At 46.6% G+C, this 17,116-nt stretch overlaps 1 protein-coding gene across 5 annotated transcripts; it reads right to left on the bottom strand.

Moving 5' to 3' along the window:
* Window positions 1-796: 796 nt before the first annotated feature.
* Window positions 797-16,745, bottom strand: CALCB (calcitonin related polypeptide beta). 5 transcript variants are annotated; one of them, XM_056354292.1, is made up of 5 exons: window positions 6,128-6,201; window positions 4,961-5,056; window positions 4,515-4,646; window positions 1,551-1,738; window positions 797-1,291 (listed from the first exon to the last, which is right to left on the bottom strand). In XM_056354292.1, exons 2-4 carry the CDS (start codon window positions 5,044-5,046, stop codon window positions 1,576-1,578), a joined length of 381 nt encoding a protein of 126 aa, XP_056210267.1. In that variant the 5' UTR covers window positions 5,047-5,056; window positions 6,128-6,201; the 3' UTR covers window positions 797-1,291; window positions 1,551-1,575. The 5 variants fall into 5 exon arrangements, with proteins under 5 accessions (XP_056210267.1, XP_056210268.1, XP_056210269.1 ...); XM_056354293.1 differs by having other exon boundaries at window positions 1,560-1,738; XM_056354294.1 differs by having other exon boundaries at window positions 1,551-1,735.
* Window positions 16,746-17,116: the final 371 nt, after the last annotated feature.

The following is a 17,116-nucleotide window of genomic DNA, read 5'->3' as shown; positions in this document are numbered from 1 at the left end:
GGAAGCGGCATCGTGGGGCGGCCTTACTGGCTATATCTACATCTGGTTGACCACACTTCACTTTTTGCTACTACACCTGCAGCAGAGACAGACAGAGATATCGTAAGAGCCTTAACCTCAACTTTGCACAGTGAGATCATCTTCACCTGAACTGATGAAGCAGATTTTAGAGTCCCACTGTGGAGCACAAAACAAATCTAAACAAATATCTGACTCAGCTACTAAAGTGAAACAGCAGCAGCTTTGAGGAGGAAGTTGGCAGCACCACTCAGAAGTCTGTGGATTGCTTCCAGCTACCCTCTTCTCCACTCACTCTAATTATTTATCCCTGATCCCTAAATAGACTCTGTTTCAGGATTGCTTAGAAGAAACGCACATTTCCTTAGCTCCTTTTCCTCTTCCTTTCTAATTCACTTTTTTAACCTCAGACAAAAATCTACAAAGTATGTCAGGCCGTTTCATCTGAACTACATCCAGTATTAACACAGGGTTAAACCACACCTGAAGTTTAGATCTATGGTTTTATTACATGTAGCTGTAGCTTCTTTTTGTTTTTCTAGTAGAATTCTCACTAACGGGTGTCTTTTTGGAGTTGTTTTTTTTGAGCTACTGCTTTATCAAGATATATAAAAAGGCAGCTATTCTTTCTGTTCTGAACTTTTGACTCCAGTCCTGGTATTTATAGTGAATAAGACTGTAGCAGATCAATAGGCCATCTGATCTGCAATGATGCTGGCTTCGTACCAGATGTTTCTGGTGGGTGTTCAAATGAAAAATCAGTTTCTCAATCCAAGTGTATCTAAAATACTTTTTTTAATTTTGTGTAAATTCACAAATGATACAATATTGAAGTGTTCCGGTTTGTTTGGGTTTGTTGGTTGGTTTGTTTAAACATACTGTACAATCAGGTTAGTTAAGTGTTTTACATCAAGGCACAGCACGCTCTATAATACACATATGCCTTGCCAGGCAGCAGTTTAGTATAATCCCCGAGTCTTTTGGCAGTAATGCCAAGATAAGTAACATGGATCACATAAGCTGGAAGATAAATAAATAATAGATGCCGCCACATTTTATTTGAAATAGAGTTGCATATAAAAAGAATATACAATAATTTAACTTTAATAACTAGATTCTCTTGTACTATACATAACAGATGTGTTTTCATTTGTCTTAAATAAAAGATTTTCAATATTAGGATGCAAAATTAATCTTCTTTTTAGCTGTCTTTAGCATGGAGAAGAGTTGCTTTCATTAGAAATTAAAGTTGAATTTTCAGTTTCATGGCAATCTGAAAGAAAGAAAACCAGAGTTACCAATACATTGATAATGAAACGTTACTGGTAAAATAAGCAAATAATTCCAACCAAACCGTTGCATTCAGTTAACACACGGTGAAGCTAGTTATCCAAGCAGAAATCTATAAAAGTTTACTGTTACTTGCCCTGCTTTCTGAGAGACTATCACTGTTACTCATCCAGCAAAACTAAAATTCTGGTAATGCCACAGGCTGCCTGCACTGGAGATTCTGCTTATTGCAATGTATTTACCATATTTACATTATCATTCCGCTTTTTATATCTGAATGCTTCTTCTTCGCCTGCCAAAGGCCTTGGATCCCACGTTGGTTGGTACAAAGTTGTTCTTGCCCACTCCTCCCGACCTGCTCAGGAAGTCCGCCAGACGATGGGTCACACAGGTTGCTGTGTTGCACGCCCTCTTCTGTGCCGTTACACTGCTTTTCCAAAAGTAAAGAGTTAGTTCCCACAGTATGCACCCGGCATACAATGAAATGTCATCAAGGGATGCTACACCTAGGAAATATTCTTCTATGGAAGAAGAAACAGGCTTGCTGTGCAGCACGCATGTGCAACTTGTGTGCACAGCTTGCAGGCTCTAAAGGACGCATCTATGTTTTTCCATGTTTTCCAAGCTCAGTTTACAAAAGGCAGCTGAGCCCTTCCTTTCTTGGACAACTGGACTGAAGACTAAGCCAAGCCCAATTTTCAGCACCGCCTGAGCCGCTGCCTGCCTCCAGCAAGTCGTTATGACCAACAGAGGTGTTGAGAAGTCCAGATTTAACCAGCCCCCACTCCCTCTAAAAGCTTACACCTGCTTTTTGTTTGTAGTGCTGCTGCAGGACAGTAGCAGACACCCATCTTTAACCTGTCACTTCAACACCCATGCTCCATAACACCCAGAAAACACAGGAAATAAAGCCCCTGTAGTAGTCAGTGGTGCTGGCGTTGTCAGCGGTGCTGGTGGGGCTGTACTGGCACAGCAGCTGACTGCTTGCCTGCAGAGCTGAACCGCGCACAAACACGCCGCTTCCATGTGTTTAATGGGAATGTGGGACACACACCCCCTCCCCTTTCCTGGGGTTAGACCTCAGTCTGCTACAGCACTTCACCACAGGAGTGGTTCACAGACTTCACCAGGATCAGATCTGTGGTGCTCAGCCTACAGCTAATAATTTTGCTGGACCGGGGACTTCAAGGCCTACACATTCACACAGTCCTTGCTTAAAGAATTTTCTATTAAAGCAATGACGTTTTCCTGCAGTAGAAGGGATTTTTTCCTCAGATAAGCATTACGAGATAGTCTGTTAATGTTAACAAAAATACTGTTCAGAACATCATGCCAATTTTTTGGAACAGATCTCCAATTATAAAATAGATGCAGAGCTGCAACAGAAGAACTGTTAAGTCTGCCTTTGTCCCTTAATTTACAATTCACCTACAATATATCATTTTGACTTAATACAAATATTTCAAAGACACTTGAGTTTTTAATATATTAGTGTAAAGACCTACTGTAAAGTAAGAAGGAAAAAGGAAAAGAACACAAAATTCTTACCTGGAAGTGTTCAGTACTCAGTTTTAAACAGGATTACATTTCTAGTTTGAACAAATCTGTATGAGCCTTTCCCGATTCCTTTGCTTCTCAGGATCCTTACTAACAGGATTGCATGCAGGCCTGATTACATCAGTACATATGGACGTATGTGTGTAATTTCAGTTTCTAAGTTCTTTCAGCTTTTCTAGAATTACTGGCATTGCCTCCTGAACATTAAGAAAACTTGTAAAAATATTGTAGCCTTACCTAGAAATCTCACATTCTAAAACAAGTTGTTAAACCAGGCAGATCTAATCCTTCTAGAAAAATAGGTTTATTGAACAAGTGCATGGGCAAGCACAAAAGAAGAGCCTACTCGTACATTTAGCAGCCAGAAATGAAGAGCCTTGTTTAGGTTTTGGTTTTTTTAATCGGTGTCCAAGAAAATCATTTGAAATGTCAAGGCAGTGCTGTTCATTTTTTTTTTTTATTTATTTTCCCCCCTAGCTTGGTATGCATGTTATGCTCTCTGTCTTCCTAACATTAGGTCCATCTCAAACATTCTCTGTCGAAAACAGAATCAAAAGAACATAGCAAAGTTAGCAATCAAAGTTAGATCCACATGCATCAGGTTAAAAAAAGGGAGAAGGGGAGAAATAAGCATGTCTAGTTGTTTCCTAGGGGGTCCCCATAGTTTGCATAGCGTTCATGTTCCAGGTCACTCAGCACATTTCGTTTCTTGCCAGGAGTTCCAGCCCCGACGTCAGTGCGAGGGTAAGTTTGCAATTTGTGCAATTCTTGAGACAGTTTGCCCAGCACACAAGTACTCAGACTGGCACAGCGTTTGGAAATAGGTCTATCCAGGCTGCAGGGGGGAAAAAAAACATGCCCAAAGGAAGAGTAACCTCAAACATGCACATTCATGCATTTCTTCCCTAGATAAATATCTAAATTTAAGAAACTTAAAAGTTAATTAAAAAAAACCAAACCCTCCACATCACATTCCATGCAAGGAAAGTTCATACAAATGCAGTCAGAAGGAAAACACTATTTTTCAAAGAATTCAACTTTGTTGAAAAGCAAGTTTGTTAGCCTTTCGGATGCTCATAGTCAGAGGTCAGGAACTTTTACTTCCCATGTTCAGCATGCTGTTCAGTCTCTCGTACACCACCACCATGCTTTGCAATACAAATCCTGTTAGGATAATGCAAATGCTCTTGCATGCCTTTGGTCTACAGGGGAAGAGTGGTGCTGCGTGCATTAGGAGGAACGCGTCTCCTCTGCCAGGGACTTTCCATGCCTTACAACAGCATGCACTTTCACGACAGAGAATCCAAGAGTGGCTGAATGGCCCCTTACACTCCCACCAGGAAGACATACCTTTTGCTGCCACATTTTAACATAACCCCCTCATTCAAGCTCAAATCACCCTCCACTTTCAGTTGTAAAAGACAGATAGAGACAGTTAACTAGGTGGAAGCCATTCTCCCGATACCAACATTAGGATGTCTCTGCAGTATCATCTTTTACCAGTTAGGTGACCGCAGTTAACCATAACCCCAAGAAAAGAAAAATAAGAATCCTGACCGGCGGAGGGTCTGCTCACATGGCTTTTGCTTAATTTCAGACACAACAACCTCCCCACTGCCCTTCTCCTGCCCCAGGACTGCAGTCCTTACCTGTTTCCCTCAGAGGCTTGCTCCAGCTCTTCTGCTGTCATCTGTATGAACTCTTTCACCAGCGCATTTAATAACCTCCGAGCTTCGTAATCACTGAGCGTCACTCGATCTGTTACGGACTCCAAGCCAGGTCTGAGCAGAGACAGGCAAACCAGGATGAATAAAACCCCTACTGCTGCAGAGAGCCACGCGCAGGAGAGAGGGGTTTGTCATGCATTACTGCGAGTCACTGACAGTCTCTTTCACTGGTGTGAATATATAAACCATCCTCATGCACAGCATTAGGAGTTTTATAATGTAATAGCAGAACCACAGTGTCAAGAACAGCAGCAGGAGAAAGCAGGAGTCTCATTCACTGTAGTCCGTTTCCCTCCTAGATCTCTAAAGAATATTAAATATTTTCATACCATTCAGATACAGCACTCAGCAGCAGGACCGGCTCTTACCTGACTGGGGCTGCCTGGAAGCTATCCATCTGGCACACAACCAAGGCATAAACAGCAAGGAAAGATGAAATCTTCAGCATAACCATGATTTCCTCTCTACAACAAAGAGGTACATCAAGCAATGGCTGTTTTCCAACCCTCTCAATCCTGTAAGTTCTACTAAAGAGGTCATCGTTTCCTAGCCACAAGTAGCACAAATACTAACAGCTTTTTTTTTTTTTTTAGTAGAACCTTCCCATTTCTTTGGATTATTGCTGTCATGCTTCGGTTTTCTTTGAATTTTAAGATAACTTAGCACTATTACAGGGGATAAAAATGCAGCTTTTCAGACCTGCAGTTCTGTACAGCTTTCTGCATTCAACTTAATGCAGACATCCCCTCAAACTGGTGAAAAACACGTTCCTCTGACTAATCACTGCACGCAATGTCACAGCCAGCATGTCCAACACAAACGAGTACAGTTGTAGGATACCAGTGACAAGACAAAAATAGAGAAATGCTTAGTGTTTAATATTTTTAAGAATGAAGTGGCACTGTTAGTTTACCTGAACCTGCTTATTTCTTGGCATTAGCATGCTAATATCCCAGTTCAGATTACACTGTAAGAATTAAGTATGTCAATTCCAATAACTATTTCTACTCTGAAACCAGAAAACAGATAAATAAAAATAGTCATAAGAACAAAACCTGTAAAAAAATAAAGAATATATATATAATTGAAGATACCTGTCCTGAGATACACCTCTTTCTCACAGCATCAGTGTCTTAGACTCAGACAAGCTCATCAACCACCACATCAGCCTCATTTTTGCTAGCTCTCGGCTCTCGCCGCGGCTCACAGAACGAGGAGACCCCTTCCCAAGGCCGGCCCGCTCCTCCCGGGGCACCGGCACCGCGCCCGGCCGGGCACGGCGGAGGGCTGTGCAGGGACAGCCGTCGGGCACTCCCGGCGAGACACCCCACGCCGTATCGGCAGGGGACAGGAGAGGAGAGGATCAGGGCTGACTGTCTCCCACCTTCCTCGGCGCGCCTCCTTGCACACGCGTGTGCCCACAAGCACATGGGTGAAGGGAATACCACGCGAAGCTCCGCAGCCCCGGAGAGGACAGGGACTGGCGGGGCCCGCCCCATGCAGGGAGCCGCGGCGGGGGCCGGAGCGGTGCTTACCGGCGGTGCGGCGCGGAGCGGTGCGGTGCGCAGAAGGATGCCGGTGGCGCCGCCGAGCCGCGGTACCACGCACCGCCCGCCGGCTCCCCTTTATACCTGCCGCCGCGGCAGCCTGCGTGGGCGCCCGCGCGGGGCCGCCAGCCAATCACCGCCTCGGCCGCCCGCCTCGGCCCGGCCCGCCATTGGCCGCCAAGCCCGGCTCGGCGGTGACGTTATGTCCCGCTCCGTGAGCGTCCCATTCACAAAAAAAAACCCGGCGGGGGGGTGCGGCGCCGGGGGGGGCCGTACACTCGGCGCGGCCGCGGCTCGGCCCCGCGCCCCCGCGGGATCGCTCACGCGTGGCGACCTCTGCAGCGGAGGGACCGCATTGCAGAGCGGGGCCGCTCCCCGCCCGGGATCCCGCCCCCCCCCCCCCCTCCCCCCCGGGGCCGGCAGCCGCCGCGGCTTCGGGGGAGCGCGGCTGTACCAGCCGCCCACCGGGTCCGCGCACCAGCTGCGTCCGCGGCCCGGGCCGGGGGCGTGCGGCGCGGCGGGGGCTCTGCGTGCGGACGTGACCCCTGCAGCCCCGCACCCCCTCGCCTCCCGGGGGGAGGCCGCACGTGCAGCCGACACCCCGCCGGCCGGAGCGAGGGACCCTCGGCACCCGCGAGCAGCCCCCGGCGGCACCGAGCTGCTCCCCGCGCTCGCCCGGCCGAGCTCCCGCACCGCCTCCGCCTAACTCCGCGGTCCTGGAGGAAACCATCACCACCATCATCACCACCATCGTCATCATCACCACACAACTCCAGGGGCAGGTGCAGCGCCTTTCCGGCACGGAAGAGGCAGGGGAAGGGGGGGATCGCCTCCCCCCGGGGCAGCGCTGCGCCCCGCCGGCCGGGATTACCGGCAGCTGCCGCCGCCCCGTGCATCCATCACCCGCGGAGGGCCCTCTGTCACGGCGCGGGCGCCGCACCTGCCCGCGCAGGATGTTTGTCCCGGCGCCGCAGGCACCCGGGGGGGTGGGGGGCCGCCCTGCCCGCGACACGGGAACAGGCGACGCGGCACGGGGGTGGCGGCAGAGTGCTGCCCGCCGGCACGAGGCGCGGGGAGGGGAGCGGAGCGGCCGGGCCGGCTGCCCCGCGGCGCCGGGAGGCGGAGGGCCCGTCCACCGCCCCCGGGGCCGGCATCGCCGCTCCTGCCCGCCGCGGGGCGCGGGGCGCTTGCCGAGGAGACGGCGGCACCGGCGGGCGGCGCCGCTGCGAGCCCCCGCCGCGCGGGGGGTGCCCAAGCGCTGTTCGACCTCTGGCAAGGGACCGCGGCCGGAGAGGGGGCTGAGCGCCCCCGGGACCCCCGGCTCGGGTCCGCCCGTTCCCGGCCCTGCCCTTCGCGGCTGGCGGCGGCACGGCCCGCGCTGCTGCTGCCGCTGCTGCTGCGGCCCCCGGCCCTGGCAAGCGGAGCCCCGCGCACGCTGCGCGGCCGCGAGCGCAGCCGTCTCGCTCGTTCTCGCCACCTGGACGGGACGGGCGAGCGTTCCCGGCCACCGGCCGCGCTCCTTCGGTTGTGCCTGTGCAGCAGCCGGTGTTACGGGTCGCTCCCGACGGCAGGAATCGTGCGTTTGCCCGGGAGGCGAATAAACCCCGGGCGAGCCGCGGGGCGGCGATTCTTTTGTTGATGCGGTTTTAGCTTTGAAGTTTAAGAACACGAACATCCCGAAAACCACCGGCGAGTCGCTGGCCTCCGCAGCAGCCGTCCGCGCTCCCCCCCGCGCAGGGCACCGTGCCGGCGGGCTCTGCGCGCCTCCCCGCCCCCGTTCTGCGAACGCCGGTTGCAAAACCGTTTAGGTTTTGGGGTTGACTCCTGGGTTTGGTTGTTGTTGTTTGGTTGGTTTTCCTTCAGATCACAAGTAGTGTTTGGGGGTTTTTTCTACGTCTTCGTTGCTTTCTCACAAGCTGCAGCCCGCGGGGGGTGCGCACCGAGCCGGCCGGTGACCGGCAGGAGCGGAGGGAAGGGACCGCACGGGGCGGGGACTGTCACGGCTCCGAGCTCCCCCCGTGCCCACGGGCACCCTGCGGAGGCTCCGAGCAAAGTGCCCGCGGGAACCGGGGCTGGCCCCTGCCCGCTGCCCCCGGCCGCCCTCCCGGGGGGCTCCCCCCGCCCCCCGCCCAGGCAAAGCGAACATTTCGTTTTAAATGGCAGCTCCATCGTACGGATGCTCGTCACGGGAATCCTCCGAGAGAAGGAGCTCAAGTATTTGATTTTAAATCTCTTCCGTTTCCACGACTCCTATGCCGATTTTTAAGCTCGTTTTTCGGAGCTTGCAGTGCCAAACGTGGGAAGCACCCAGAGACAGGGCTCAGCACCGCTCTGGCTGTTCTAACGGGACTTGCACAGCTACACCAACAGAAATAACGTGTAGGAACTTCAACGATCAGGCTTCCAGCCAGACATTGCTCTTTCTCTCTAACTCCACTGTTCCTTTCCTCTTCCTACGTTAACAGCTAATCGTTCACATTTCCTTTGGGGGTTTATTTACTCCTTGTCCGCATACAATATGCCTGTTTTAACCCTAAAAAGTCCAGGCGACTCTGTTGTAATAGCATATTTCAGTTCTTCAGGCAGGAAAAAGTTAAATTTCTTCTTGTGGTCGATTCCAGCCAGTTCAAGTCCTTCTCTTGCCAGTGCGACTCAGGCTCGGGCTGGAGCCCGTATGATGCAGCGATTACGGGATTTCAGATGCCAACATTTCTACTTTAAGCTTTCACAGGAAGAAACATAAATTTAAAGCAACAGGTATGAATGCCAATAGATCTACTTCGGTGCACGTATAGATGAAATAGTACTTGGATGTTGGCAAGCGCTTTGGCTGCTCCTTGCCAGAGCTAATGGAGGGACTCCCAGCTGGAACGCTTGTCCTATTTTTTCCTCTCAGCTATACGTCATCCCATCTCACCAGATATATTTGCTTTTTGCAAATGTAAGATGGAGAAGAAAGACAATTGACCAGTTTGTCTGTTTTTGAAGCTGTTAAAAAGATACTGGATTTTCACAAGATAATGGTCTCATGTTGCTAGATAAATGCAAAACTAGAGGTTAAGTATTCATGGGTATCTGAGCACTGCACTAGAAAAGCAAGACATTTACGGAAACAATCTGTTCCAAGGAACTTGTTCTGCTTTTTTCAATGCCTGATAATATGTCAGGTAAACTAATCGTATAAATAAGTGGGTATAGGTTCAAAGCAGATGAAATTAAGAGCTATGGAATGGCTTGAATTTATTATTTTTTAAAAGAAATCAGATGTTATATGCAACCTGCAGCTCTAAGTAAAAGGAATTTCCTCTTCAAACAAAATTATTTAAATTTGTAGGGAATAAGAAAAATCTGTCCTATTTTAAAGTGACTTTCTCTACACTAGCTACAACTTCTCACAGTATTCTGTTTGATATTATTTAACCAATACATTTTCAAGTGCAACCATTTTTTCAACTGTAAATATTGCCCTTATGTCAACAAGCCATAGGCACCACAGTGAGGTTCTTAAATGTTACTATGCTATTAAACAAAAATATCACATTTATATATTATGTTGAAATATTTGTTCGATAATAAAATGTAGTTCTTCAAGACAGACAGGACCATGAGCTGCACAGACAAAATTTCCATTTCCCAGAATGGTTCACTATCTGACAAGAGAGGACCCTGCAAAAAGGAAAGGGCAGACAGTGACGACGCCATGAGCCACCTGACAGTAACTTCTTCCTGTGGGAGGTGAGCACGATTAAGGTCTCTACACTCTCTAAGCTTGTTCTTCATAGCACCTAATTGAGCCTTTTGCAGATAAGGATAATTCATGATAAAACCAGCTGTAAAAATCACATGGTCTTTCTTTATGAAGAGAAGCTGAGGAGTTCCTTATCAGTGTTTCTGGTGGATGCCTAGTCTACCTAACTCAGGACCCTGTCTCCACAAACAGCCAGAAACCCCTGCCACCTCAGAAGATTCTACAAGTCACATAGGGGAAAGTGAGCACTGCTGAGCCCCTGTGAAAGCATCTTCCTAACATTTCATTGTAATCTGTTCTGCAGAAAATGATAAAAGCTAAGCCAGAGTTAACAACATCGTGCTGTTGTACATGCAAGGTGTTATTAGCTGCTGTATCATGTTTAAGGCCCAGGAGGCAATCCTTACACTGTACTGATAAGATCTAGATCTGATAGTGTACTCTGTTCGGGACAGCATGCCATCCCTCAGAAAGGCTTGGGCAAGTTGGAGAAAGTCCAGAAAAATACCAGTAAGAGTTATCAGAGATCCCATATCATGATTTAGGAGAACAAACATGAAGATGAGGGAAACAGTTAACAGGAGAAAGTATGGAGAAATGTGGTAACAAAAATATAAAAACCTGCCATGAAGAGTAACAATCTACACTCTGGTACTACATTCGAAACAACAAAGATATATGGGCTTAAAAGGCAACAAAGGAGATACCATACATTAGAAAGAGCTTTCTACAATTGAGATCAATGACATACAAGACCAGGTTGCGTTGCAGATATGGCATATCTTTCACTGGAGAGTTTATGGCATGGTAGTCTTAAACTATCAGGAATTACATGTATAGCTGATATGCTCTGGGGAAGGAACATAATCAGCTAGATATGGTCTCTTCATATCTTTTACCTCAAATGTCTGTGATTCTGTAATTTTAATAGCTAGAGATGGGCTTAAACTCTAAAACTTAACACCTTCACCGTCACCCAATCTTTTTTTGGCATTTGCTTTTGCAAAACTTACATCCCTAATTGGTCTAATCCTTTGCTTAATTCTGCTTCCATAACCTCCAGGTGGCCAGAAGCAGATTCAGAATAAGCTCACATCAAGCTTATCCACACAAATAATATTTTACCTGCCCATCTTGTAGTTCAGTTTGAATATGGCCCAAAACTGAAAGCCTTTTTTTTTTTTTGTTATAAAAACACAGTACTTTCTTGAGAACAAGATTACTGATATAGACCCCAACACTAAAGCTTTTCCTTTTTAGCGAATGTTAAATCCGGATTTAGGCTGCTTCAGTGACTACTGTTGAGAAAGTGGAACTGCTGTTGAACCAATTACTGAGAAATCTATGAATCAGTTTGGAAGCAAATTTTTTTCCAATATCCCTTAGAAGATCTTCCAGACTGATGTATGGAAGACATTTTAGTCAGAAGATCAGTGTTGCAGTGTTTTAATCTCATTGAAACATTCCTAGTGAGCTTTTCTGCAGCAGGTTTTGCAGCAGTTTCCCTGTACATATTCAAAACCCAGTGTGGAATATCTTTTAAAACAAACTGGGCCACGCTGTCCTGCACTGAGGTTTGCTTGACAAGGCAGAAGGGGCAGACCACAAGGAAGCTGGCTATGGCTTTGTCACCTTCTGTCTCCCATTACTGCAGCTCAGGCTCTGAGCAGCTTCACAGAGGCTCCAGCCCCATCTCACGCTACCTGGCAAGATGCTCCCACCTTCTGACAACTGGCAAACCTCAGCCATGCTCCAGCCAGACCCAGTTCTGTCCCAGGCTGAAAAAGGGAACCCCTCAAGAGGAACTCACAGGTCACCAAACACAGCCGGGGTCAGCCCTGCAGTGTTACCAGGGTAGCACAAAGGGGACGAACTGTGGGGGAAACCTGAAAATATTTCAGAATCGGCACCTATTTCCACTTCAGTTTTATGCATTCTGCAGGTAAAATAAGAGCTGAACTCCTTATCTGGAAAACAACCTCAGAACAGAAGATTAACCTTGTTAAGCAATAGCGTAGTTATAAAACTCTGATTTGGTTGCTTACACAAGTGCTACGCTGCTATCTTACATGTCATCAGAGCGTGTCAGCAAAAATATGGTGAGAAACTACATCCTAAGTCCTCAAGTTAATCCCGTGCCTGTTCTTTACAGGGTATAAGAAGGGTGGAGGTCTGAGGTCTGATCAAGCCATAGCGTAACTTGGCATTTTTCCTCAGTCCCTTCCAGGACCATTCACAATCGTCCTGGCACTGTTAGGTACTACAGTTATACATCCCTGCTGTTTCTATACTGCCCACTGCATGAGGACTGGGTGCAACTGTTTCTCAGCTGGCTGTTTTAATTGTTTGACCCTTGACAAGAGGAATTTGTGCAAGGGCAACGATTTAGTCTGTACCTTCAGCTAAATCAAGGACCAAAAAAGATCTCTCTCCTTTCAGTGCTGGTACATAGCACATGAAGGTAACACCTGTTAGGACATAATATTGGCTAATTACTTACGGCAGAGTTTCTGGGAAACAATAGTCATATAAGACTATCAATTAAAAAGATAAATTTCTAAATTTATGCATAAAACGGACCCAAGTATACTCTGAAAGAGCCAGCAAGTCAAATACGCCAAAACTATTTTTGAAGTTACAGTCTGTGGGCCAGTGTCATAGTTTTCTGTGTCTGCCTGACAAACATAAAATGTTTAGGCACAGTAGGATGCTGATTAAAGGAAACGTTTTTTTTCAGCAACCGATCACCAGATTCACATGGGAAACTATTAGATGTGTTCTTCTGGTTTAGCAAATCTGTAAAGCACCAACATCGTTACAGGCTTAGCTAAGGAGATAATTGTAACATAGAAATCGATCACTCACTATGATGATATAGGTGTGTTAAAAAGAGCTATGAGTGTAATAGATAAGATCTGCACATGACTCTAAACTCATCAGTGGGTTTACAAAATTCATTTCTTCAGTGAGAAGCATGCCTGTTTTACATACACCTACACAGATCTCTTTTCCCTGCCCTGCCCTCAAAGAAAAGGCACAAAATCTTCACATTTCTGGCTTTGATACACAGATTCATAGAATGGTTTGGGTTGGAAGGGACCTTGAAGGTCACCCAGTTCCAATTCCCTGCCACAGGCAGGGACACCTTCCACCAGCCCAGGTTGCTCAGAGCCCCGTCCAGCCTGGCCTGGGACACTGCCAGGGATGGGGCACCCACAGCTGCTCTGCACAAACCTGTTGCAGTGCCTCCGCACTCTCACAGTAAAGAATTTCTTCCTAATAGCTAACCTAAATCTATGCTTTCTCAGTTTAAAGCCATTCCCTCTTGTCCTATCGCTACATGCCATCATAAAATGTCCCTCTCCAGCTTTCTTGGAGGCTCCCTTTAGGTGCTGGAAGGCAGCTGTAAGGTCTAAAAGGAGCCTTCTCCAGGCTGAACCCCAGCTGTCCCAGCCTGTCCTCACAGGAGAGGTGCTCCAGCCCTCTGGTCGCCTTCATGGCCCTCCTCTGGACTTGCTCATACAGGTCCACGTCCTTCTTATGTTGGGGCCCCAGAGCTGAATGCAGTACTCTGGGGCTGCGTGTCTCACCAGAGCAGAGGGGGACAATCACCTCCCTCACTCTGCTGGCCTCGCTTCTTTCAAGCAGCCCAGGATAGGGCTGGCTTTCTGGGCTGCCAGCGCGCATTGCTGGGTCACATCGAGCTTCTCACCCACCAACAGCCCCAAGTCCTTCTCCTCAGGGCTGCTCTCAGGCCATTCTCTGCCCAGCCTGTGTTTGTGCCAGGGATTGCCCTGACCCACGTGCAGGACCTTGCACTTGGCCCTATTGAACTCCATGGGGTTTGCACGGGCCCACCTCTCCAGCCTGTCAAGGTCCCTCTGGATGGCATCCCTTCCCTCCAGCGTGTCAGCTGCACCACGCAGCTTGGTGTCATTGGCAAACTTGCTGAGGGTGCACTCAATTCCAGTGTCCATGCTGCTAACAAAGATGTTAAACAGCACTGGTTCCAGCACCAACCCCTGAAGAATGCCAGTCATTGCTGGTCTCCACTTGGGCATCAAGCTGTTGACTGCAACTCTTCGAGTTTGACCGTAAAGAAGTTGTTTCCCTGTATAACATTTTATAAGTAATGGCATGTCTTCACTGCACAAGAAACGTTACTACAGAAATGGAAAGCACTTTAGCCTGACAAAGGTTTACCTTGTTTTCTAGAAGTGCAGCAACAATGTCAATGCTAAAGAGTAAGAAAGCCAAAGCCTGTTTGAAACTGTAGCTGAATACAAGTTTGTGAGATACCATGGAAAGTACTTAATTTTTTTCACAAGAGTACAATAGAATTATCATCAGGATCTTAATATTGTTAATAAAAGAACAGACACGTCTCTCCATATATTTCTTTAAAAGTCAAAGCTATGTATATATATGTATAGTCACTCCCTGTCAAAGAATTGCTTTCTGTTTTTCTTGAGAAGACAGGAACACAATCATTTCCTGTTACTTGATTGTCTTCTCTAAGTTCTTACCGAATTTACAATGCAAAGTAATTGTAAATCTTGATGACTAGAATGTTTTAGAATTTAATAAAGATACGGGCTTTAATGGGTTTCTTTACTCAGACATCATTTTTTATAATTGAAATCAAAACCCCTTTACTCATCCTGAGTTTGCTCATTTGATCATCCGTGATTAAGATGAGAAAAACCTTCCCAAAGAAGCAATTCAGCACAAGCTGCCCCCACACTTCCGGAGGAATGAAAGAAAAAAGAATGAACGAATCAGTCAGAAACTGGCAAGGATTCCTGCCCTTGGATAGCCACTGGAGTCCTGCATCCCTAAACCTGCATTCGTAAGTGATTTGATCTGTCCACAAAGGTTCATTTATCACTTACTTTTGACAACTTTCATTCATATTTATCCATGCCGGCCCTTTTTTCCTCCATTTAATCATGCATTCTTTAGAGACTCTCAGATCTTGGCTGATTCACCACCTTTTCGCATTTGGCTTGACCAAAACAGATTTTACTGTTCTGCAATCACGCTCTTCAGTTTCTTTTCCTCTGTTACAGTGGATAACACCACCCTCTCTTCTCCATCACCAAGGCTCAAACACTACCGTAAGGTCAGTTTTGACTGCTTGAAGATAACGGTCAAATCTTGTCTGCTTTTTTCCCCATACAAATCTATTCCTTCCTTTTTAGCCAAACATTTGGACTTTTTCTTCTGTATCTTTTTTTCTCTTCTTGGGTCTTTCCTATGTTATTTTTTTCCTGTTTTTTCCCCTTCAAAATGCTTGCTGCCAAAACTGTCAATTGCCTTTCATTTCTTTTCTTACACAGATGCACTGGAAATCATGATCATCTAAAACATTGGCTGCATGTGAACTATTACACACTTAAATAACAGAATATTGAAAATAAGCAGTTAAAATCAATCAAAGCAATAGTACCTCTTCCTACGTGTCCTCAGACACTTTGATAACTATTCAAGTATCATCTTATCGAGGGGAGGATAAGGGGAAAAAAGTACCAACCTCTTTTTTCTGAAGACAGGAAATAGTTTACATCTTTCTAACTGAGACTGCAACAGTAACCGTACGCATATATACCATAACATACACCATATAATTGTACGATGTATCTGACACATTAACATTTCTACTCCCACTGTAATCAACAGAAATTTCATCTCACAAGTTAATTTTGTATAATCGTCTGTAGACTACGAATTAGTCTTTCTCACACTGTTTCGAAGTGTTTTCTGACCAGCCAGTCTGTGTACCTCTACTCACCTGAATATGCTGAGCTAACGTATTTGGAGACCCATTCTTCGTTTAAAGGTAAGTAATTAGGTTTATATCTATCTGAGTTTGCATGCTTCAGCACAACTGCTTAAGCACACTGCATGTCTTGTTTTAATCCTCAGCCATTTCTCCTCATTCTGCCTCCGGCTGAAGCCAAGCTGAGGTCCTGAATCTCTTGCCCTCTGTTGAGAAGCCTTAAGGTACTGACACTGAAATACTGGCATTTTTTGCAGGTATGGTCCAAGGAATTCAGTTAAGACACCAGGCAGTATCATACTGGAAGAAAGGATAGAAGAAATAACTTGGAAGAAGAGTGATAAACTTCCAGCTGTGCTCAAGACACTGCTTTGTATTCTGCCAAACTGGGTAAGATTTTGATATAGGACGCTGGCACTGACACATGCTTTACAGGCGTTTGGCAGCTAGGACAAAGAAAGATGCTGAGGCAAATAAAATTGGCTACTTGTTGCATGAAGACTCACCTGAAAATCAGAGTCTCTCACTGTGTTGACCCATGGAAACCAGCACAGACCCTGGTCCAGCCAACCAGCCTTCAATGCATGACAGCACACTGGCATCAACAACTCTGGCTGAGAAAAGTGGGTCAGCATCATTGCACTTCCTTCATGAAAAGCTACTGGTGTATTGTTCTGTAACACACACGTGACATTTATCTTTCCTTGTCCATCTGCCCACCCCAGGCAAACATGAGTGAGTACATCCTTTGAATCCTATTCTCTTTTTATACCTTGTAGCCTCCTGCTCTATCGAGCAAGTGCCCAGATAACCCATTTGATTGCCCTGAGGCCCCACAGATGCCTTGCAGCCAGACTACCAGCCAAAAAGCCACACTTTGTCACTTCCCAGCTCTTCTCCTTGTTCCGCTGTTGCACCCAGAGCTCTTACCTCCTCTCTGTACACCCAAAGCAATGGCCTTTACTGTGTTTGAGCTCTTGACATTCTCTGCAACGTCTGGGGCCTTCCTCAGCTTTTGTGCTATTGTACTCTCAGGTCAGCATCGCCACATTCGAAGCAGAATGTCCCATCACAGGAGGGTACTGAGAATTAAGCATTCAGTGGTTAGATCGTCAAGTACATAGTGCATTTTGATCAGTCAGGTTACTAACAAACTTCATCAGCATAAATTCTTTATCAGTTTGGATCTTATCAACGCTCTTATGAATCTATGTATGAATGAAGCTGAAATCAACAAAAAAGAAATCTCAAGTTGGAAACACATAGATTAGAAGTTTTAATAGGGCAGGAATACTTCTGTTATACCTAAAATTGCTTGCCAAACAGCAGTAACAGAAGAGCAAAACCACCACGAATGGAAACAAATGTGATTTATAAAGTGTTTTAGCAGGATGTCACATTGCACAGTGGCATTGCTTTCTTAGCTCTGCAGTAAATGACCTTGGCCTCT

Source organism: Falco biarmicus, chromosome 10 (genome assembly GCF_023638135.1).
Source record: "Falco biarmicus isolate bFalBia1 chromosome 10, bFalBia1.pri, whole genome shotgun sequence".
NCBI lineage: Eukaryota > Metazoa > Chordata > Aves > Falconiformes > Falconidae > Falco > Falco biarmicus.
This window is presented reverse-complemented; position numbering and strand designations above follow the sequence as displayed.